Here is a 24,379-nt window from a genome sequence, read left to right as displayed (position 1 = left end):
GGAAAAATGCAAGCTTTTTGGTAAGTCAGACTTAACTTTGGATCCTAGTGCCACCACTTACTAGCTATACAATCAAGTTTTTTTTCCTCTTTAAACTGAGCATTTACTAACATATCAATGATATTTGAATAGCAATATTAATTGTTAGTAATTCTAAGAATATCCATGTCTGACAAGTTCCTGAAACAGACTCTGACATGTAATGCTGAATGAACAGTAACTATTATAATTACTCATAGGAGCTATTATAATTATTCATAGTACAGGTCCCTGTTCACTCTCAAAACTTCTTCATGCATTACCTCTCCTCCTTTGTTTTCAACTTCTTATTCTCAACTGGTTTCTTGCCTCAGCTTACAAACAAGGTCAAATTTCTCCAATCTTCAAAAATAAACAACAAAAACTCCTCTGTAAACAAATCCACCTGCTCCCTCGGAGTACTGTCACTCCTTCTCATGAAAGGAGAACTTCCACAAGAGGGAAGGAATCCTTGGCTTACCCAGTGTCAAGGTTCTTTGAGATTTTTATTTGCTGTGTGACTCTCTCATTTGGCTTTTTGAATCAGAGGATTGGCTGACTTCATCAATTTTGGAAAATTCTCAACCATTATCTCTTCAAATGTTGCCTCTGCTCCGTTTTCTCTCCTCCCCTTCTGAAACTTCAGTTGAACATATATTGGGCTTTGTTATTGCAACTTCTATCTCATTTATTTTCTCTTCCATATTGTCCATCTTTATACCTCTCTGGGCTTCATTCTGCAGTTTCTCCTGACTTATCTTCCTTTCCACTGACTGTTATTAACCCTTCCTTTAGATCATATTTGGACTGTTGTACTTTTCAGTTATAGAATATCTAATTGGTTTTCTATTTTTTAAGTCTGCAATGTTGCTTTCAAAATTTTCATATCCTTGCATAAAACTTATTTCTGCTATTGCTTCCATGGACATGGTAATCATTGCCTTATTACAGGTTGTATCTAGAAACTAACATCTGGAATCCCCATGGGCCTCTTTCTATTGTTTATGGCCTCTGTTGATTCTGATGTATATAATTTTCCATCACATGCCTCATGTGCCTGTGCACTTTCTGGACATTTTACTTGAAATGATTATTTTGTAAATTAATTTGAGGTCTAAGATCTTCTTCCAGAGAGGGGCCTCCTGTTCTTCTGCCAGCACCTGAGGGCACTCAGTCCAGGAACAAGGCTAGAGAATATTCTAGGTGACCACAGAATCAGTTCCCACCCCACTTCCAATTGCAGCTCTTTCGACAGTGATCACCAACTCTGTCCCTCCAGTCCTATGTTCTAGATTCACAGGATTGGCAGACAGCTCCAAGGCAAAAATGTCAGGATGCTGAGTTAACAAGTTACTCCTGTGTGTCTCCAGGACACTGTGGAATGCAGAACCACTCCCCCTACTCACCTAAGAAGCTTAGCCTGTCAGCCGCCTTCTCCCAGTGGGTGAACACATCTCAGGTAAGGAGCAAATATTCACTCATTTTGGCTCTTTTCTCCTCCCTGTTCTACTCTACCAATTTCTCTTTTTTGTTAGGCCTTCAGTGATGGTTTGATGTCTCCTCTAACTTCTGTAGTTTCTGTAGAGGGAGGGTGATTTATCCCTTTATCTGCCATTGCTGGGAGCTGATGCCATGAGATCGCCACTGGCCCTGGTACCAGTTCCTCTCTGGCTGGCTGAACTTAGATCTTTTCTTTTATTCATCCACAACTGAGCTTTACATGGGGATAACAGGAGGGCATTACAACACAGAGAGCAAGTTACAACTAGCCACTGAAGAAGGCCTTGCCCAGGTCCCTGGGTCCATGAGAGGGCTCTGCGTCCAGCCAGGAGGCCATCTTCTGGTCTCCCCGACATCCGTCAGGATATATAGTGTCACTGGTGTGAGGACGGGACTTCTGGTGTGACAATCTGATAAAGTTTGATTCCAAATGCTGTATAAGTGGGTGAACAAGGTTTTTGTTTTGTTTTGTTTGTTTTTTTGTTTTTTGACATGAACAGACCTCTCTTATGTGAGCCACCTGGGAAAGAGGCCTATTCTTAGGTAGGTAACATTCACTCAAACTTGATGCCTTCTCCACAAAGCCTCCTCTAATTTTCCCAACATGGACAGAGTCTCTCCCTGCCCTGTCTCCATGGCCCTTTCTCAGTACCTGCCATGGAGCCCACATCACATTCTACCTTGTATAATCAAGGTTTTATGTACACATATTGTCTTCCTTTTTGTTCTTGCTCTATTTTGTTTGCCTTGGCAGAACAGGCTTGGTCCTTTTGAGAATTTTCCTACTTTGCTTAGTCCATACCACATTATTATCCTTGTTCTACACAGAGCCCTTTGCTTATTTTAGAGATTAACTTACACTCTTTTATCCCTATTCCCTACTTTCATTCGCCTCTCTGCATAGGTCATCATTTTGCTGTAAATGGGCATCTTTATTTGAACATTTTCTTGCAAAATGTGCATTGTTGGTTTATATGTGTATATTTTAAAGTTTATGTGAATGGTATATGCATTACATCTTACTCTGTTTCCTCCTCTTTGTCTTTAACACGTTAACGTGTTGCTGTGTGACAGCCAGCTCAAGCCATCTAACCTCTGCAAAATGCCCCATCCTGTGTAGTCACCCCACTCTCCCAGCAATGAACACTCAGGTTGCCTTCAACTCTATAGAAACGTGTTGTGATAAGCAACTTTCTAAGTGATTCCTAATCGTTTTATGTAAGGATTTCCCTGGGGCATACATACAGGGGCAGGATAGCTAGGTCATAGGGTGTGCATATGTAGGACTCCATTTGACCAAATAGAACCAGACTCTTTTCCAAAATAGCTCACCTGTCTACACTTCCATCATTGACACAAGACTTACTTCTTTGTCATCAAATCCCCTTCAACTTAGCATTGCCAGGCTTTTGGATAATTCCAGTTTAATAGGTGCAAAATTATATCGCATGAAGGTTTAAATTTGCATTTTTCAAATTATCAGCGATTTTGAGCATCCTGTCATATGCTTATTAGCTTCTTGGGTTTCTCCTCTATTGTTTACCTGTCCAAGTCTTTTGCCCATTTTAAAAATAATAATCTGCACCTGAGGATATGCTTATTGACTTTAGAGAGAGAGTAAGAGAGAGAGCGAGAAAGATGGATGAGAGAGAGAAACAGCAATCTGTTTGCTTCTCATATGCACTCCAACCTAGAATCAAACCTGTAGCCTAGTTATGTGCCCCGATCGGGGATCAAAACTACAAATCTTGGTGTATGGGATGATGCTCCAATCAACAGCCATCTGGCCAGAGCCCATTTTTTTTTACTGTAGTTGCTGGGTTTTATTTTCCTTATCGATCACTAGAATTTCTTTGTGTAGTCTAGAATCATTTTAATACCTTGTCAGTTTTAAATATTGCAAATGTATTCTCCAATTCTACCTATTAACTTTTTTATAATGTCCTTCATAGAATAGAACTCCTGCATTTTATGTAATCAATTTCATTAAATAAATTAACCATTTACCCATATGATTTGAGCTTTTACAACTTTAAGCCTTTTCATATCCCAAAAACATACTATATTTTCTTTCACTTTCTTCTACTAACTTTATAGGTTTATCCTTGACATGTAGTTCATATCTCAATCTGGAGTTCACTTTCATATGCACTGTTAGGTGGGGATTCATTTTTATGTTCTTCCTTAGAAGGAACTTATTTTCTCAACACGATCTACTGAATAATCCATCCTTTACCCTTAGATGTGTGGTGCCACATTTGTCATGCTAAGTTCCCACAGCCAGGCAGGTCTGACATGGGAAAGACCAACTATAGCAAGAGCACACCCAGCTCTGCTTCTCAGCCAACTGCCTGCCCAAGTCCACATGCAACTCTCATCATTGCATATGTGCAAAGCTGGAGGACATTGCAATGGGGGGCAGTGGTGGTGGGGACACTGAATTATCCCCAGAGAAAGGCCTGAGTAGCAGTGCCAAGGCTGCTGAGCCAGTCCTGATGAGGTTCAGAAAGGCCGCTGGGCTGAAAAACTGCAGAGAAGCCACTGGAATCTGAGGCAGCCACTTGGGTCTATTCTAAGATGACTTTTAGGGGAAAGGAATAGGAGTAGAAAGAAGCCCATTCATAATATAAAGGAGGGCATGAGGAAGGGAAAAGGAAGGGAGGAAGAGAGACAACCAAACATCTTTATCTAAAAGGGTGGAGCTGGGGTCACGTGGAGATGAAACCCCTCACCTCAGGCAGGGGTCTTGCCACAAACCACAAAAACTATCTCTGGCAGATTGAAGAAGAAATGGGGTTTATTGAGGGAGTCATTTGGAAAGCTAAGAGCCAAGCCTAAGTCCAGAACAAGTGTACAGGGCCTGTCCCACTAAGGACAAACCTGGCATTGCCAGCTCCTTATGGAAAGCTGAGCTCTGTCTCCTACTTGGCCATTAGCGGTGGGAATTCTTTAGATAGAGGAAGGAGGTCCAGATGCTGAGCAGCCAAACAGAATAACAGGTCCACCAATCTCTTCCTCTCGGTACCCATCTGTGTCCCCTGTACTTCATGAATCTGAGAAGCTGAATTTGTTAATACTCAGAATTTAGAGCTAGCTGATACCCTGAGGGTCCTTAACTAGACCATTGTAAGAAGAGACACTATGACATCAAAGAGAATATTTGCTACAAAGGAGGAAGGCTCCTCATATTATAACCCTACTCATCTTCATATGCTGAGCGTCCAAGTGCTGTAGTGGTTTCAAAAAAGCTGGGAGGTTGGTTCTTAACTTGACCCGGGACAACACAGCCGCAGATACATACTCTGAGGAAAAGGTAGTCTAGGTGGAGGGCCTGGAATTGTGGTCTCACAGGACAGTAGAACCTGCAGAGCTCAGAGAGTTTTCCTGTGGGTCCCCCTCTCTGGTGGAAAAAGCTGTTTTCGTCTCACTGAACACAAGCATCATTTCGAGGGAACTGCCAGAGATTTAAACCAAGCAAGATCAGGGCTCCTCCAAGCTGTTGAGACCATTGTCTGTGGGACCCATCTCCAGAGCCCCAGCTCACCAGCAACAAGAGGGGGACCCCCCCCCCACGGTGATGGTAGCACCACAGGCCAAGATAGGGCAAGAAGGTTAGGCCCAGTTGGCTGCAGCTTCTCTGGGCAGAGGTGGGTGGTGATATAGAAAAGGCAGTCATTCCCTGTGATGAGTCCTGGGCTCCTCTCCTTGGGGCTGGTGTCCCTGTCCTGTTGGAACCGTGTCCTACCAAGAACTGTGAGGGCAGAGGTGGCAGCAGCAAGAAGAGGTGGGGAAAACAGTTGCCTCCTTAACATCAACCTTGCTAAGTCCTTTTGTCCTTCGAGGATATAAGAGATGGTCATGATGGACTGGGAAGAGCCTAAGCAGCTGGTCCTACTCCACACACCACAGCAGCAGGTCACTGGTTTGTCGTTCTCCCTGCTGAGCATGTGGTGGCTGTAATAAACTGGGTGGGCTTAGCACAGCTGCACATGAACCTGGGGTGGGCAGCCAAGGCCTTGGCTTTCGATGTAGGTGCTCAAGGCATGGACAGCCTGTTGACCTGACTGCAGCAGCTGTACGTGATATGTGCCCCCTACCCACTCATGTCCCAGCTTCCTCACCACCTTCTGCTGGCGCCTGGCCTTAAGTGCTACCATCTACAGCCTCTGATACTATGGTTGCTCCTCCTATTGAAGAGAATGTGCCAGTTCCCACCATGCCTGGTGGGCCCCAGCGGTGGAGCTGGTGAAGCTTAGGGCAGAGGTCATGCTGCAGGATGGGGTGTCCAGGCTCAGAGCTGTCCTTTGAGGATACCCACAAGTAAACAGACTAACGAGCCACAGTTTGACTTCCCATCCCATGATCAATGCTCCTGTTTTCTGGGGGCTGTTTAGCTCTAGGGATTGCTTCAGGATCTGTCAGTCTGTCTGTCACACTGCGCAGAATGGTTTCCCGGCCTCTCTGGAAGGCCAGAAGCAGAGACAAAGTCTCTCTCCTGACTGGTTGGAAGGTTCCAGAGGACAGGCTGATAGGGAAGGTGGAAGGAGTGGGGAGTGGACACCTGGAAGGTCTGTTGACTTCTCGCTGGCCAACTGTGATAAGGATGTTTAGGAAGAAGGGTATGTGAGGGGCCGTCTATAGCCAGGCTCATCATGGACAACATGCTGGGAGTCTGCATTTCTCTTGGTCCTTTTTGAAACATTAACAAGTCGACTCAAAACTGACCTCTGGATGCAGATGCTGGGTGGGTGGGAGAATTCTGTATACTGATCTGGGGAAGTCTGGATGGGGAGAGAGAGCCAAGCTACATGCCTGGACACAAGGTTGCTGACAGGCTTCTTCTGTGTTCTGTATTTTTTATTTTATAAAATATATTTTATTGATTATGCTATTACAGAAATCCCAGTATTTCTCTTTCCCCCCTCCACACTGAACCCCCATTCCCTTTGGTAATCCCCTCCACTTTAGTTCCTGCCAATGAGTAATGCATATAAGTTCTTTGGCTACTCCATTACCGATACTGTTCTATCATCCCCCTGTCTATTTCATACCTACAAATTTGTGCTTCTTAATCCCTGCACCTTTTCCCCTCATTTCCCCCTTTTCCCTCCCAACTGATAACTCTCCAAATGATCTCCATATCTATAATTCTGTTTTTATTCTGCCTGTTTGCTTAGTTTGTTATTTGGAATAAATTATTGATAGTTGTGAGTTTATTGCCACTTTAATGTTCATTGTTTTGATCTTCTTCTTTTTCTTATATAGCACCCTTTAACATTTCATATTATAATGGCTTGGTGGTGATGAACTCCTTCAGTTTTACCTTGTCTTGGAAGCCCTTTCATTCTAAATGATAGCATTGCTGGATAGAGTAATCTAGGTTGTAGGTCCTTGCTTTTCAGTACTTTGAATACTTCTTGCCAATTCCTTCTTGCCTGCAGTTTCTTTAGAGAAATCAGTTGACAGTCTTATAGGCACCCCTTTGTAGGTAACTATGCTTTTGTCTTGCTGCTTTTAAAATTCTCTCTTTCTCTTTAACTTTTTTATTTTAGGTTTATTTTATTGATTATGTTGTTACAGTAGTCCCAATTTTTTCCCCCTTTGCTCCCCTCTGCCCAGCATCCTCCTTCCCTCCAGCAATCCAACCCCCCTTAGTTCATGTCCATGGGTTGTGCATATAAGTTTTTTGGCTTCACCCTTTCCTACATTATTCTTAACATCCCCCTGTCTATTTTGTACCAACCAATTATGCTTCTTAGTCCCTACACTATTTCCCTATTTCTCCCACTCTCCCCTCCCAGCTGGTAACCCTCCAAATGATCACCATACCTATGTTTCTGTTCCTATTCTGGTTTGCTTAGTTGGATTTTGTTTTTATTTTTTAGATTCAGTTGTTAATAGTTGTGAGTTTGCCATCACTTTAACGTTCATAATTTTGATCTTCTTTTTCTTAAGTAAGTCCCTTGACATTTCATATAATAATGGCTTAGTGATGATGAACTCCTTTAGCTTTACCTTGTCTGGGAAGCACTTTATCTGCCCTTCCATTATAAATGATAGCTTTGCTGGATAGAATAATCCTGGTTGCAGGTTGCCTTTCATCACATTGAATACTATTTGCCAGTCCCTTCCTGCCTGCAAAGTGTCCTCTGAGAAATCAGCTGATAGTCCTATAGGCACCCCCCTGTAGGCAACTCTCCACCTCTCTCTTGCTGCCCCCAGGACTCTGTCTTTATCTTTCACCTCTGTCATCTCAATCATGATGCATCCTGGTGTGGTCCCCTCTGGGTCCAGCTCTCCTGGGACCCTCCATGCTTCCCGGACATGTATGTCCATCTCCTTCACAAAATTTGGGAAGTTTTCCTCATTTATTCAATTCTTGCTTTCTCACTCTGCTCTGGTTGACTGTTTTTTTCTTCCTTATGTTCCAGATCATTGATTTGAACCCTGGTTTCCTTCCCTTCATCATTGGTTTTGTGTGGATTTTCCTTTGTTTCACTTAGCATAGCCTTCACTTCTTCTCTTATGCGTTTGCCATACTCAAGCATATCTGTCAAGCCTGTGAGCATCTTTATCACCAGTGTTTTGAATTATGCATCTGTTAGATTGTCTATCTCCTCATCTGTTAGGTTGGCTATCTCCTCGTCACTTAGTTCTCCCACTGGAACTTTGATCCATTTCCCCTTTTGGGCCATACTTCTCTGTCTCCTCATTCTGACAGGCTCCCATATTTGTTTGCCTCCGAGTCCCAGGTAGAGCTGTCGCTCCTGCTACATTATAATGGGCAGAGCCTTAGAGATTTGTCAGTACAGAGGAACCTGTTTCACCACATTGTGGCGCTGTATGTGGGGGAGGGGTCCAAGAGGGAACAATGCTGCCCACTCAGCACCACCCACTCAGCACTCACCCCTTTTCCAGGCACCTCTCCTACTTCTGCAGTGGACTGGCGCCCCTCTAGCTGCTGCCCTGGCCATCGTTCCCAGAGTGGGTGGGTCTGCAGATGTTCTAGGACTGTGGGAGACCTTTAAATAAGCAGACTCTGCTGAGACTGGCAGTTTCTTCCTCCACCCTAACCCCGACTGGTCTGCGCAGTCAGAAGTAATGAGGCTTGATTTTCCCTGGTGCTGGGACCGTGGGCTGCGGTGGAACTGGGAATGCTCCCCAGATGTCCCTCCTGACCTTTCTGCTGTCCTGCCACTGCCACTGCTGATGCCGCCACCACACTGCATCCTCTCTGCCCCAGCTCTGCCCCTCCTAGCTGTCTGGATGAGTATTTCTTCTTTATATCTTTGTTTGCTGGACTTCCATGCAGTTTGATTTTCTGGAACTTCTGGTTGTTTCTAGTTTTGAGGTAGTTGTATTCCTTCTTAGTTGTGGAGGGAGATGCAGCATGTCTGTCTACACCTCCATTTTGACCGGAAGTCTCTTTAACTTTTGACATTTTAATTATGATGTGTCTTGGTGTGGTCCTCTTTGTGTCTAGCTTGTATGGGACTCTCTGTGCTTCCTGGACTTATATGTCTATCTCTTTCACCAAATTAGGGAAATGTTCTTTCATTATTTTTTCAAATAAGTTTTCAATTTTTTGCTCTTCCTCTTCTCCTTCTGGCACCCCTATGATTCGGATATTGGTACATTTTAAGACGTCCCAGAGATTCCTAAGCCTATCCCCATTTATTTTATTTCTTTTTTTTCTGCTGTCTTGACTGAATGCTTTTTTTCTTCCTTTTGTTCCAAATTGTTGATTTGATTCTCAGCTTTATCCTCTCCACTGTTGTTTCATGGTAGATTTTTCTTTATCTCATTAATGCAACCTTCATTTCCGCCTGAATTTTTTTATGCTGTTGAAGTACCCAATGAACTCCTGAAGCATCCTGATAACCAGTGTTTTGAACTGTGCATTTGATAGGTTGCTTATCTCCATTTCATTTAGTTCTTGTTCTGGAGTTTTATTCTCTTCTTTCATTTGGACCGTATATCTTTGTCTCCTCATTTTGGCAGCCTCCCTGTGTTTGTTTCTGTGTAGAGCTGCTTTGACTTCCTGTCTTAGCACACCTGTAAAGTTGTATGGAGTAGAGGCTTAGGTAATTACCAAGGTGGGGCAAACTGTGTCACTGCTCTGTGCTCTGTGTGGGGGAGGACTCACAGAGGGAACAATGCTTCTGCCTGGCTTCTGGAGTTTTGCCCAGGAGAAAGCTATCTCCCCACTTGCACTTCACTTTCTCCCCATATGCAACTGGTGCCCTTCCAGCTGTTTCCCTGGTGCTGAATCCTAGAGGAAGTGGTTCTGTGTGAGTCCTAAGTCTGTTGCAGGCCCTTCAAGAGGACACAGTTTCTTCCACTGCCTCAACCCCCACTGGTTTTTACAGACAGAAGTTATGGGGACTTATATTCATGGTGCTGGGACCCTGGGCAGGGTGGTATGGACTGGGGCTGGGATCCCTCATTCCTGAGGTATCCCTCCCATTTTTTATGCACCACACTTGGATGTGGGACTACCTGTTCCTATCTCCATGCTTCTCCAACCTCTGTACCTCTTCACAATCTCTGAATCTTTGCCCCTTCTACCTGTCTGGCTGAATGTGGTTTCTTTAAATACTTGGTTGTTGGACTTCCACACAGCTCAATTTTCTGACAATTCTGAGTGAAATTTGTTTTGTAGTCTACTTGCATTTTTTGATATAGTTGTATGCAGAGGTGAGGCATGTTTACCTATGCCTCCTTCTTAACCATAAGTCTGTGTTCTGTACTGTTTACTCTAAATTATTTTTATTGAAACATAGCCTGAATCCAGAAAAGTGTGCAAATCACAAGTGTACAGCTCATTAGCTTTCTCCAAAATCACCCATGTAACCAGCATCTGATCAAGAAACAGAATTGTACCAGAATCCCAAAAGCCCCCTTGTGATTCACCCCAGTCACCCCCTCATGCCAACCTGACTTCTAATACCTAGGTTAGTTTTGCCAGTTTGGGAAATTTATATGAATAGAATCATATGGTTATCACTGAAAGACTTTAAGAACAGAAATATCTAATAGCCAACACTGAGAGTTCAGCTTTGGCATGATATAACACCTGATCATCATTCTCAAACCTGTAATATAGCCTAATGCACACAGAGATGCCTTGTGTAAGTGTTTTTGTTTTGCGTGACAAAGGGAAGAGGTGGGAATCAATGAAAAGGAGCTGAATCTCCCTGCTGGGTCAGACTGCAAAAACAGAGCTAAAGGTGCTGCCGCAGAATGTTTGTAGAGCACATTCTGACAATTAAATTCAGATGGGAGGAAAATCCCATCCCTGGAATGTTCAGAAACCTTGGACTGATCATTAGACTTCCCCCAGGATGTGGGACAGGTGCTGAATCAATTTCATATACATTTCAAAAGATAGGATGACTTCAGCTAACATCTGAGTTACACACTAGGTACACATGACATTTCATTAGAGAACATAAAAAGAGCTCATCAGCCCCACTGTATGATTTATACCTGCATGAGTAAGATTATGGGGTTGAATTAAACCAAGCACATCTAGGTCTGGAAAATGAGAGGGGTGGGAAGAGGCTCCAGCCCCAGATATTGGAAGAGATCAGAGAATAAAATCCCTGCTGGTAGAGAGTTTACCATTCAGCCTCTACCAGAAATGTTGCTACTAGCTGCAGAGGGGCTACAGAAAATATGAGGGTTTCCAGGACCAGTCTTGGGCAGGTGACAAATGCTAAAGGAAAAGTGAAAGGGAAACTTCTCTGCCCTAAGTAGCAGCAGTAGTTGAAACCAAAACAACACCTAGGGGAGTAAGGAGCCAACTCAAGGGAGAGGGCAGGACCCACTCTTCCAACAGTAACTCAGACAACACAAAGTGGTTCTCAACCTGACTGAAAATTACAATCACCAGGGGAGAGTTTATTTTTCATTTTTTAAAATTGTGGCAAAATACACAAAACAAAATTTACTATTTTAATCAATTTTTGGTACACAGTTCAGTGGCATTAAGTACATTTACACTGTTTGTAACCATCACCATTATCCCTCTCCAGAATGCTTTCATGCTCCCCAACGAGATTCTGTGCCTATTAAACAATGCCCCAGACCCCTTCCCCTCAGACCCTGGCAACCACCATTCTACTTTTCGTCTCTATGAATTTGACTACTCTAGATACCTTGTATAGGTGCAATTGTATAGCCTTTGCCCTCTGTGTCTGTGTGGGAGATTTCAAAATGAATGCCCGAGCCGAACCCCTGACCAATTCCATCAGAATGTCAGATGGAATGAGAAGCTAACATTAATAAAGTTCCTTGGTGATTCTAAAGGGCAGCCTTGAAAACTACTGGGTTAGAAGGTCTAAGTCAGATTTGCTTTCAGGAACCCTTCTGCCTAGCAACACATCTCAGCTCCTGCCAGCTGATGCCTAAAATCCCTTTAGTCATGGTGTAACAGACCCCTGGGCTGCTTTGATTGAAACAGAACCCACGGGCTGTTTAGTTAGGGGCCCAATTGCCCGCTACCAGAATTATAACTCTCAATACCAGAGTTTTGTGAAAAGAAAAAGAATTGTTTATTTGCATATAGTTCTGCCTCCCCCTCCCAGGCCTGGCCAGTCTTAAGAAAGTCGGAAACACCGTTTCCCTACTTCCTAGGCACAGTTCAGCTTTAAAAGTAGCTGCCAGTCATTCAAATCTGATTGGGGAGGTCCTTTCTGTGCTGTGGTGCCCTTCAGCTCTCAATGCAGAATTGCCTGGATTCTCAGCCTCCTTGTAAACTGCCTTCTTCCTGAAAACAGCATGGATCTCCTCTCCTTCTCAAAACCGCATGGCGGGAGCCTCTTCTTAAAGCAGCCTGGCGGCCCCCTCCTCCAAGTCACATGGAGGGAGCACACCCTAAAATGTCCGCAGCTGCTTATATATCCCTGACTGCGTCCTCTGACGCAGTGAGTGTTGCAAGCAGTACTGACCATTCACAGAACCCTATGCAGGCTCTGTAGGCTCCTTCCGTACAATCCCACAGTCCAAGACTCCTCCCATCTTCCTGAGCCTTGGAAGTTTCAAAGAGGATCTTGGTGCAACTAAGTTTCCAGCCAATAGCCCCAGGCATGCAAAGGCATCCTGAAAACTGCTTCCTTTTCCCTATCTCCCAGCGCAAACTCTGGGGTTTGTTTCTGGACTCCCCTGTTTCTGTAACAATGGATGAAGCTAAGGATTTTCTTCTTCAACTGAAAGACTTAAAATGACTGACTGAGATTTCAGTAACTGAACCTCATCTGCTAAAGATTAATCAATCAGTCAACAAGTGTTAAGTGATTATTATCAGACATTGTTTCTTTTTTGTAACCAGGAAGACTCAGAGAATAGCAGATAATGAATAACTGCCACCTTGGGAGATTGGAGAAACAGACAGAGAAGGGACTCGTGGCTCACTTTGGTGGGTGTCCGTGATAAAGGTTAGTCCTGTTTAGCTGGTTACCTGGTGGATAAAATAGCAGTTGGGAGTAGAGGAATTTAGGACCAATACATCTGTGCACTCAGTTTATTGGAACATGGCCACTCAAACACATGGTTCCAATCAATTGTATTTTTTTGCATGACTTTTTGCATCATACCCCTATCCTTTTTCAAAAAGATTGTATTTACTTACTTTTAGAGAGAAGAGATAGGAGGGAGGAAGAGAGGGAGAGAAACATTGATATGGAAGAGAAACATTAATGGGTTGCCTCTCACATGCCCCCATCTGGGGACCTGGCCTGTAACCTAGGCATTTGCCAGGACTGGAAATTGAGCCAGTGACCTTTCAGTTTGTGGGGTGACTCTCAATCCACTAAGCCACACCACCCAGGACTATATTATGTCCCCTTTTTAAAATTTAACTGCACTGTCTTCAGTACAAAGGAAGTTCACTTACTTCCATGGGTTCTGAGTCATGATCAGTACCTTGTTCAAGGAAGAGCTTCTTGCTTGTTTCTACAGAACTAGGAAATATATATATGCGTGTGTGTGTATATACACACACATATATAAATAGAGAGATCCATATATAAAATGATGAATGAAAGATGACAGGAAAGATCCAGTCCAAACTCATGATATTGGAGGAAGGGGCATATGGGAAGGGGATCGGAAGGACTTGAATTTTTTTTTTGTTTTTGTTTTTGTTTAAATCCTGAAATCAGACATGACAAAATCTTAACACTTGTTCATTCTGTGTTGGCATTTGCTATGTTATCTCACTCTTTTAACTTCTCTTTGTGCTTTTTGGGGTCTTTAAACATTGTCAATATTACATTTATATCTTTATAAATAATTGTACACATAAATATACACATATAAATAAATATTTTAACAGCTGAGAAGAGTGCTTGCTTATAAAGTTTTGTTGTTGTTTTTTTAAAGATTTTATTTATTTATTTATTTTAGAGAGAGGGGAAGTGACCTCTCATGTGCCCCCAACTGGGGGCCTGGCCCACAACCCAGGCATGTGCCCCGTCCGGGAATCAAACTAGTAACCCTTTGGTTCACAGGCCTGCACTCAATCCTCTGAGCCACACCAGCCAGCGCTAAAGTTTTTCATGTTAAAATTTTTACCATAAAATTAAATTAATAAAAGCCCCGGCTGCTGTGGCTTGAGCATCGGCCTGCGAGCCAAGTGTCACTGGTTCGATTCCTAGTCAGGGCACATTACTAGGTTGCATGTCAGGTCCCCAGTTAGGGGCACGAGTGAGAGGCAACCACACAGTAAAAAAAAAAAAAAAAAAAATTAAATTAATAAAGTTTCCTAGAATATTTGGACAATATAAGAAAATAAACACAAATTAATATTTTCCATAAAACAAACATCCAGAAACAGCCACATTTTTATTTTCTCATACCCAGCTTTTAATCTATGCATTAAAAATTGCATCATTGATTTTAAGTTTTCAGATACTTTTTGATTATACAAAAATAATGCTTGCCCATTGTAAGAAATAGACAAGGAAAATAGAAAAACTAGTTAAGGAAAATAGAAAAACTAGATAAGGAAAGACCAATTTTTCATGGCCTTATTACCTGGAATGCCCCCATCAAGGTTCTTAATGGTGAAAAAAAAAATCTGATTCAGGTTAGAAAGAGAAGGACACTACTGGAAAGACTGGAAGTAGCATACATCATCATCAGGAGAAGGGTTTACCTGGGTCTTTGCTTTTACACACCTCTTCCTCTGGTTTTCTGTGATAGAATGACACAAACACTCATTCTCATATTGTATGTATGGCTGGACCCTGATGCTAATTTGATCTTGGTTTAAGTGTCACTTTTTGGAAGTTTTCTTTAATGGCTCTATCTGAAGGAGTCACCCGCTATTAAAATAGCCTTATTTGGGCAGGGAGCTTATCATTTTCATTCCCTACCATTTTTCTTGTTTACTTGTATACTTCTTTCTTTCTTGTGTCTTTTCTTCATTGCTGTATCCTCAGGGCCTAGGATAGTGTCTGGCATTAGTACCATTCATTGTTGAATGAATAAATGAATCAAATAGCTTTGGTGGTCTTGCCTACATAGGATTGTGGAAGCATCTTTTTTTAACTGCCACTGGGCACATAGCCTAAGAAAGCAACCTGGTAAAGAAACCTGTGTTTCAGTCACACCCCTTCCTCCCCACCACCTTGTTTAGCAGCAATTCTATGTCCCTGTGTTAATTAGAACCACTTGCCCCAACCAATACTGTATCCCTCTTTTTTACCTCTTTGCCTTGTGCCTTAAGAAGCCTGAAATATCTGTGTGACTGCCTTAGTTTCCAGTTCAATTAAATCAGAGTGTCCTTTGGTGGAATCATTCTTCACTTTGGTGCTAAAACTCTGAATTCTCAGGGTCTAGTGTTGTTAGGATGGGAAAAGTATTTTATATAGCCATTCACTATTGCAGTGTCTTTAGGTTTTTTTAATTATTTTTTACCACACTTATTTCTTAATCACTTTTTAAATTTTTCAATTATAGTTGACATACATTCTTATATTAGTTTCAGGTGCACACCCCAGTAATTAGACATTACATAACTTCATAAGTGATCATCTGGATAAATCGCACACCCATCTGACACCATACATAGTTATTAGACTATCATTGACTCTGTTCCCTATGCTGTACTGTATATCCCCATGACTATTCTGTAACAAGCAATTTGTACTTCTTAATCTCTTCTCCTTTTTCACCCATCCCTGCTACACCCCTCCCATCTGGAACCATCAAAATGTTCTCTGTGTCTATGATTCTGTTTCTGTTCTGCTTATTTATATTGTCCCTTTTTTAAGATTCAATTGTTGATAGATATGTATTTACTGTCATTTTATTGTTTATATTTTTGATCTTCTTAAAGAAGACCCTTTAATATTTCACATAATACTGGTTTGGTGGTGATGAACTCTTAGCTTTTTCTTGTCTGGGAAATTCTTTATCTGTCCTTTGATTCTATGTGATAGGTTTATGGTAGAGTAATCTTGGTTGTAGGTCCTTACTTTTCATCACTTTGAATATTTCTTGCCAATTCCTTCTGGGCCGCAAAGTTTGTTTTGAGAAATCAGCTGACAGTCTTATGGGAGCTCCTTTGTAGGTAATTGACTACTTTATCTTGTTGCTTTTAAGATTCTCTCTCTGTCTTTAACCTTTGCCATTTTAATTATGATGTGTCTTGGTGTGAACCTCTTTGGGTTCATCATATTTGGGACTCTCTGTGCATCCTGGACTTGTATGTCTATTTCTTTCACCAAGTCAGTAAAGTTTTCTTTCATTATTTTCCAAATGAGTTTTTGATTTCTCGCTCTCTCCTCATTCTGGCACCCCCATGATGTGAATGTTGGTACATTTGAAGTTGTCCCAGAGGCTCCTTATACTATCCTCATTTTTTAATCCTTTTTTTGAGATTTGTTTTTTGTTTTGTTTTTGTATTTGTTTCATTTTATTTTTTTGCCATATATTCCTAATTGCTGATTTGACTCTCAGCTTCATCCACTCTACTGTTGATTCCCTGTGAAGTATTCTTTATTTCAATTAGTTTATCCTTCATTTCTGACTATTATTTTTATGCTGTTCTGGTTCTCAATACCTTCATTGGACATCCGTATTGCCAGTGTTTTGAACTCAGCATCTAGAAGAATACTCATCTCCATTTTTGTTTAGTTCTTTTTCTGAAGTTTTGTTCTGTTCTTTCATTTGGGCCTGGTTTTGTTTTGTTTTGTCTCCTCATTTGGCATCTCCCTGTATTTGTTTCTATATAGTAGGTAGAGCTGCTGCATCTCCCAGGCTTGGTAGAGTGGCCTACTATAGTTAAGTGTCTTGTTTGTTCCAGGGACACAGCCTACCCTATCACCCAAGCTGAGAACTAAAGGTACACACACTGCATGGCCTTGTATATCCTCCTCTTGTTACTGAGCCTTGATTTCTGTTGGCAATCAATGAGAGGGATTTACCCAGTCCAGTCAGCTATAAGGACTGGCTGTGACTACTGACCACCAACCTCCAACCACCGTGAGGAATCAGCTGTGCAGGGGCCTACTCCACAGAGCAGGTCTTACTACAGAAGGGCTGTGGGGCTGGCTGAGTTCATGCCTTGAGTGTCTCACTTGTGAAGTTGGTTGGGTGCTGTTGCTTTGATGTGGCCTGAAGCTGTCCACTGGGTGTGCTGTCTCAGGGAACTCCTGGGAGGTGCAAGGTTAGCCACTGCCTGTGTTCTGCCCAGGGCCACCTAGCATAAGCTACAAAGCAATTTGAAAATGGCTATTACTTGTGCTGTGCTTGAAGGTGCCCAGGGGTGGCAGAGCTGCAAAGCAAGGCCAGTTGCTCCTAGTGCCAGGCCTAGAGCCACATCAGAGGAGGTACAGAGCTCACTGAGGCCAGATCTTGGTTGTTTGAGACAATTTAGAAATTCTGAAGCATGAGCCAAGACAAGCCATTCATATGGAAAAGCCACAGGGAAGAGCTTGGGTGTGCCCGAAAATTGGGTGGGGCAAGGCATCGGGGATATCACCAGGGTAGGGCAAACAGTGTTGATGGAATCTCAGATATGTGGAGTAGGAAGCACCAGGAAATCATCTTCCCACCTAGATAACAATTATACTGGCACTTTTGTCTGATCTGACTATTTTAGAACTGTGAAGTCTATTGAAGGCTTGCAACTTTCAAAGGAAAGCTTTGATGATAAATTATTAATTCCAGTCCATTTCAGCTCTTTGCTCAGCAACAGATACCTATCCCCTATCTCCCAACCCCATGGCAGGCAGGCATACACACATTCCATGAGCAACTTGCACACAGGTGGCAAGAGCAAGAGTGAACAAAAGGACCCATTTCTCCAAATATCAGGGATCTGCACTCTAGTCACTGATTACTGTTTCAGTTTGCAGACATGCAGACACAGAGGTGGATAGCCATTACTGTCCCTCCATTGTTCCAAGCCGTCATCTCTCCACACCCCAGATGAAGCAACTTTCAGGAGATTTAAGGAGCCAGCACCTTCTTTTTCCATTTCATTTCTCTCTTTTTCACCTTTTGGGAGCCACACATTTAAGGACTAGGACATTCAAAAGCAATTGCATGTGCAGGGGAATTTAGAAAGTCACTGCACATGCCCAGGGAAAGGAACAGACAGGAGAGCCCTGAGAAGATATTAAGTTTACATCTCAGGGTGATCTCAACACAGACATAGCCTATAAAATCAAACATGAAAAACAAAAACAGCAAACCCTGTGGAAGGCAGAACATAAATTTCAGAGATATCACATTACCAGATTCTAATTTCCCTTATTCAACAATGACAACAACAGCAAAAAAAACCAACAGCTTACGAAGAAGTAGCAAAGTATGGTCCATTCAAAGAAGGAAGTAAATCAACAAAACCATCCCCGAGAAAGAACAGATAGCACACCTGCAAGAAAAAGATTTTAAAATAACTGTCCTGAAGATGCTCAAAGAATTAAAGAAAGACATTAAGGAAGTCAGAAAATGGTATATAAACAAAATGAAAATATCAACAAAGATCTTTTTTAAACATGAAAAGAAATCAAAGAAGAAAATCTGGAACTGAAATGTATAATAGCTGAAATAAAAAATGTACAAGCAGGATTCAAAGGCAGACTCCTCAGACAAAAGAAGAATTCATGAACTTGAATATAAGATAATCAAAATTATCAAGTCTGAGAAACAAAAAGGAAAAAGTTTAAAGAGAAGTGAACATGTGCGAAACTATCAAGCAGACAAAGATAAGTATTGCGAGTGTCCCAGAAGAGAAACTGTAAGGGGCAGAGAGAACATTTGAATAAATAATAGCTGAAAACTCCAAATTTCATGAAACACATGAATAGAAATATCCAAGAAGCCCAATGAAGACTAAGTAGGATGAACTCAAAGAGACCCACATCAAGACTCAATATAATCAACCTAGTGACAGGCAGAAACAAAGAGAGAATCTTGAAAGTAGCAAGAGAAGCATCTTATCACATACAAGGACCTGCAATAAGTAATGGGCAGATTTAGCATTAGAAACTTAGGAGATCCAAAGATAATGAGCTGGTATATATTCAAAGTGCTGAAAAAATGTCAAACCAAGAATCCTATATCTTGCAAAACCATCTTTCAAAAATGAGGGAGAATTTAAGACATTCCCACACAAACAAAAGCAGAATTTGTTCATTACTACTATACCTGTCCCTCCAGAAATGCTATAGTGAGTTGCACATTAAAATTAAAGGACACTAGACAATAACTTAAAGCTATATGAAGAAATAAACATCTCGGTAAAAGTAAACAAATGGACAATTATTAAAGTGTTAGAACTCCACTTTTTGTTTTCTATGTGATTTAAGAGATGAATACATTTTTAAGAACAATTATTAATCTAAAAGGTAGTATTATTATAATATTAATGTGTAATTCCACATTTTGTTTTCTACACACTTTAAGACACAAATGCATTAAAACCAATTAGTAGTCTATGATTTTAGATGCACAATACATAAAGATTTAATTTTGTGGCATCAATAATTGAAAGGCAATAGGAGAAGAATGTATAGCAGTAGAGTTGTTCTATGTTATTGAAGCTTAGCTGGTAAAAATTTAATTAGATTGATATAACTGTAGGAGTTTAAGTGTAATCCCTGTAGTAACCACAAAGAAAATAGCCATAGAATACATACAAAGAAACTTAAAAGTTTTACTACAAAAAAATCAACTCAATGCAAAAAAAGACAGTAGTTCTGGGAATGAAGAACCCCAAAAGCTCTCTGGCCCATTGGAGTGGTCGTCCCACCTTCAGGACCCCATGGGGTGGCATTCCCATCCACCCCACTGTTCTGGGTGGCCCCACCACCATGTCTCCAGGTGGCCACTATCTGGCTAGTTGAAACTAGTTCTATGATCTCTGAATTGCCTTCAGAATCATTCTTTCCCTGTCTTGAAGAATAGCACACATTCACAGCCAAATAGCTCTATGAAGTCCAATAGCCTTCCTTCATTTGGTCTCAGTTGCATCCTTTCAATTCAAACTGGCAGTGTTGATGAGGCTGGTGATTAGATCTGGCTCACACATACTAATCTTATCAAAGGGTGGTTGAGTCACACCCTTAGCATTCTCTTCAGAACAAGCTTTCTCATTTTTTGCAATATGGACAGACTGAGAATTTTCCAAATGTTTAAGTTCTGGTTCTTTTTTGGTTAACATTGTGTCTTCAACTCATTTTTCTCTTCTTGCATTTTACTAATATATAAGCAGTCAAGGGACAGCAAGCCTCTCCTTCAACACTTGGTTTAAAAATCTTCTGAGCTAAAACTGTAATTTCATCTCTCACAAGTTTTACCTTCCACGGAACACTAGAATATGATCATAGCTCAGTCAAGTTCCTTGGCACTTTGTAATAAGAATTACTTTTTCTCCACTAATAATATGTTCTACATTCCCATTGAAGACCTCACCAGAATAACCTTTATAGTCCTATTTCCACCAACAGTTTGTTCATGATTATTTATATACTCTCTAAGAAGATGGTACCTTTCTCTATGCTCTCTTTTCCTTCTGAGCCTTCCCCTGGATCACCTTTAACTGTTCCTTCATGGCAATTTGGCTTTTTATAGTATGAACTTCAAAACTCTCCCAATCTCTACCCATCACCTAGTTCCAAGGCTGCTTCCACATATTTATGTATTTCTTTCAGCAGCACCCCACCTCACAGTACCAAAATTCTGTCTTAGCTTCATCTGCTCTAACAAAATGCCATAGCCCAGGTAGCTTAAACTACAGATATTCATAGACTGGAAGATATTTTACAGGCTGGGGGTCTGAGATCAGGGTGCCAACATGGTTGGATTCTGATGAGGGCTCTCTTCCTGGCTTGCAGACAGCCACTTTCTGGCCATGTGCTCACATGGCCTTTCCTGGGTGTATGCACATAATGGAACCACCATACAGAATGTAAGTAAGGAAACAAAAGACTTGAACAACACAATAAATCAAATATATATATATATATCAAATATATATATATATCAAATATATATATATATATCAAATATATATATATATATATGTAAAACACTCTACCCAACAATAGAATACACATTCTTCTTCGGACATCTTTCTCTCTTCCTCTTTTTACAAGGACACTAATCCCATCATGAGGGCCCTACTCTCAAGACCTCATCTAAACCTAATCACCTCCCAAAGGACCCACCTCCAAATACCATCACAGTGGGAGTTAGAGCATCAGCATATGAATAATGGAGAGAGACAAACTTTCAGCACATAACAGGTATCATGAAGATTTTATTATTCATTCACACACCAGTGAGATTTACTATCTTGAATTGTATAGGTTTATTAAGCATTTACTGTTTTGAATGGCCACTTTATGTCATTGCCCATTTTCCTACTGAGGTTTTCATTTTTAATTTCTTTACTTGCAACAGCTTTCTACATTGTAAATAGACTAATATTTTGTTATACCTGGAGTAAAATTTTACCGTTTGTTTTTCTAGTGAAATTTAATATATACATAAAATGTTAATTGTGATATTTAATTTATATTATTAAAAATCTTTATAATTTTAATATAATTGTTTTTTACTTTTTCTATGATTCCTGCTTTGTTACCACTCATAGAAATACTTGCACAACTTCATCATCATAAGAATTTTAGCAAGGAATGTTAGTAATAACAATAGTAAAATTACTAATAAGCACTACCATTAATGAGTATTTACTATGTATCAGATACTCTACATAATTGTTCTACTTAATCTTCACAACAAACCTATGCAGTTATTATAGCTCCCATTCTACATATCAGGCAACTGAGGCTGAAGAGGACAAAGTAACTCGCCTATAATCATAAGACTTGCAATGCTGGAGCTGATATTCAGTCATTTTGCTGTGCACAAACTCTGGACTTTGTAAACAGATAAATAGACCTGGGACCCTGGCTCTGCTGTGCTGGCTGCTACGTGTGTTACCTTGTGGTACCCTTCACCCTTCTGAGTTTTGATGTCAGCTGTTAAATTTGCCTAACAATAACTCTCTCATAGACTTGTTGAGGGAGTTAAATGAGAAAAACTATGCAATTTGCCTGGCACCTAAACATAGTCATAGAAGAGAGTCAGCCACCACCCTTCTTTGCTGGAGGACCTTAACTCTTTCCCTCCCCTCTTTGTTGTGGGGTGTGGCGAAAGGGCTAAAGATAAAGGGTAAACCAGTGCAGCTGTGAGGAGCAGAAGTGAGAATTCCAGGCGTAGCCCATTTAAGTGAGGAACAGAGTGAGGTGAAGCTCCATGTATCTGAAGGAGACCCACCCTGGGAGGAACTCAGGTGCTTCCAACACAGGGAGGTATGCTTTCCAAGTGTGGGAGGCTGGGGTGGGGCTGGATCAGGAAGATCTCTCTACAGCTCAGAGACAGCCACTCTTGCTGTGAGGAGAGCCCTGTGAGGTTGCCGCTCATCTTCAGCTCTGGCCCTGTTGGCCCTGACACACATACGGAGACAATGGGTACCCTCGAGGGACACCTGCTGCCAGCGGTGTTCTTCTTTCTCTTCTCTGTCTACTACTCAGTGCTGGCGTCCTTGGCCTTGCTACGGGGACAGAGGTTTTTTAAGCCCCCTCTACCCCCAAGGGAGAAACGAGGACACACATGGTGGAAGTGGGTAACTGCAGAAGCAGTGGTGAAGGTTGTCATGGGCCTGATTGGCATCATGTCTGACCTCTTCTACCCCCCAGGAGTCAACCGGCTGAGGATAATAGACTGGGAGGACCCTCGGCGGCCATTCTTGTTTCAAAATAGCTGGCAGCACATCACCATGTACACGTTCTTCCTGCTCAGTGGCGTGGTGGACATTGTGAGCCAGTCATGCCAGGCACGGCAGAGCATGAAGCTGGAGCGAGCGGCTGAAGCCCTGGCCTGCTGTGTGCTGGCGCTGCTGATGGCAGCCCACATTGAGAACAAGGATGCCCTGGAGATCCGCCTGCACATTCTCTTCATTGTGCCCGCGTTCCTGGCTGGCCTGGTGCTCATCATCGAGGTCTGGGTCCCTGACCAGCCCCCACTCTGGTTTCTCAAGTCCTGGATGGGACTGGTGTTCAGCACCTGGCTGCTGCAGATCTGCATGGTGCTGTACGTTCCTCCCTCCGGGCAGCCCTGGCGATCAGAAAACCCTGTGGACCTCGCCTTCCTCACCATCTTCTTCTGCTGGCACCTGATTTTAGGGGCAGCCTTGCTGGCCACTGTCTATGGCATCTGCAGCCTATGGCATCATCGCTGCTCCTCAGGGACAGAGGCTACAGGTGCCAAGTACCAGCCATGCCCCATAGCTTACAGCCGCGAAGAGCTGGAGAAACTCAGGGCAGGGGCCGAGCCGCAGGATGGGGGTGTCTAGGTTTAGAATCTGTCTTCGTGCTAGTATTTTGTAATGAAAATTATGAGGATGCCCGTTGAGTGCACAGCATAGGGTCTACATTGTGGCCTTCTGTCACTGTAATCATCTTCCTTGTTCCTAAATAAACCTTTGGGCTCCTAGCAGTACTTCTACCCACCACTCGGTTCTCTCCAGGTCTGTCTCTTTCCTGTCTCACTACTCAGGATGGCTCCTGGCCATGGACCTACATGAAGTGAGAACAAGAAGCAGTGCTTTTCTCTGACAGCTTTTGGGATCCAAGAAGGGAAAATGAAAAGAGAAAATAGTGATGGAGTGTTGCTGGGGACTCGAGGAGAGTTATATCCATCTGAGGCAAGGCAGTGGGTGTGTGTGTCCACAGCTAAAGTGCTTCACTGTGTGAAAGAGAGGGGGTTCATTTTTGCATAATGATGACAGCTTCTGTTTTCTTAATTTCTCTCTTTTTTTATTTACAATAAGTATAGCAGGATAAGAACTTGTTTTTGTTGTTTTTAATCTAAACTGAAAGAGGCTACTTCTGCCTTCTGAGGGAGTAAGGGATCAGGAGAAAGAGAGAGCAATTAATTTAGCAGACAATCATGCCTGGGAGAAAGGAGGCAAGAGAGAAATTCCCAAAAGTGGTTGTAAGAAACGAGAATCATACTTACATAACTTTACCAGTGTGTTTTTTGCTGTGATATAAAACAACTCCATTGTTCCAACTTGTTCAGTAAATTCTATGATACATATATGTCTTGTGTCAGTGATTCTTGGGTAAGATCAAAGACAAGGCCCTGATTGCAGTTTGTGGGGGCAGAAGGGAGGGAACTGCCATGAAATGTGGGGTACAGATGAGCCCAGTGGTTCTGAAGATGCAGAAACTGAGAGCTGAGAGGGACCCTGAGCATGTCAGCCCCCTGGAATTTGCAGAAATTTTCATCCAGTCACTGAGCTTCTCCCAGAATGAGGAGAGGAGATGCTAGTACA

General features: G+C 42.1%; 1 protein-coding gene across 1 annotated transcript; it reads left to right on the top strand.

The window, feature by feature from the left end:
* The first annotated feature begins 1,378 nt into the window (after nt 1-1,378).
* Nucleotides 1,379-24,143, top strand: LOC150021001 (transmembrane epididymal protein 1A-like). Its single transcript, XM_090274991.1, has 3 exons — nt 1,379-1,477; nt 8,437-8,506; nt 22,740-24,143. The coding sequence occupies exons 1-3, from the start codon at nt 1,400-1,402 to the stop codon at nt 23,393-23,395; spliced, it is 804 nt and encodes a 267-aa protein (XP_090131117.1). The 5' UTR covers nt 1,379-1,399; the 3' UTR covers nt 23,396-24,143.
* Nucleotides 24,144-24,379: the final 236 nt, after the last annotated feature.

The sequence above is a fragment of the Furipterus horrens genome, unplaced genomic scaffold, assembly GCF_987537825.1.
Source record: "Furipterus horrens unplaced genomic scaffold, mFurHor1.1.pri manual_scaffold_1, whole genome shotgun sequence".
Lineage (NCBI taxonomy): Eukaryota > Metazoa > Chordata > Mammalia > Chiroptera > Furipteridae > Furipterus > Furipterus horrens.
The sequence above is the reverse complement of the archived record's forward strand: the minus strand, read 5'-3'. Positions and strand labels throughout refer to the sequence as shown.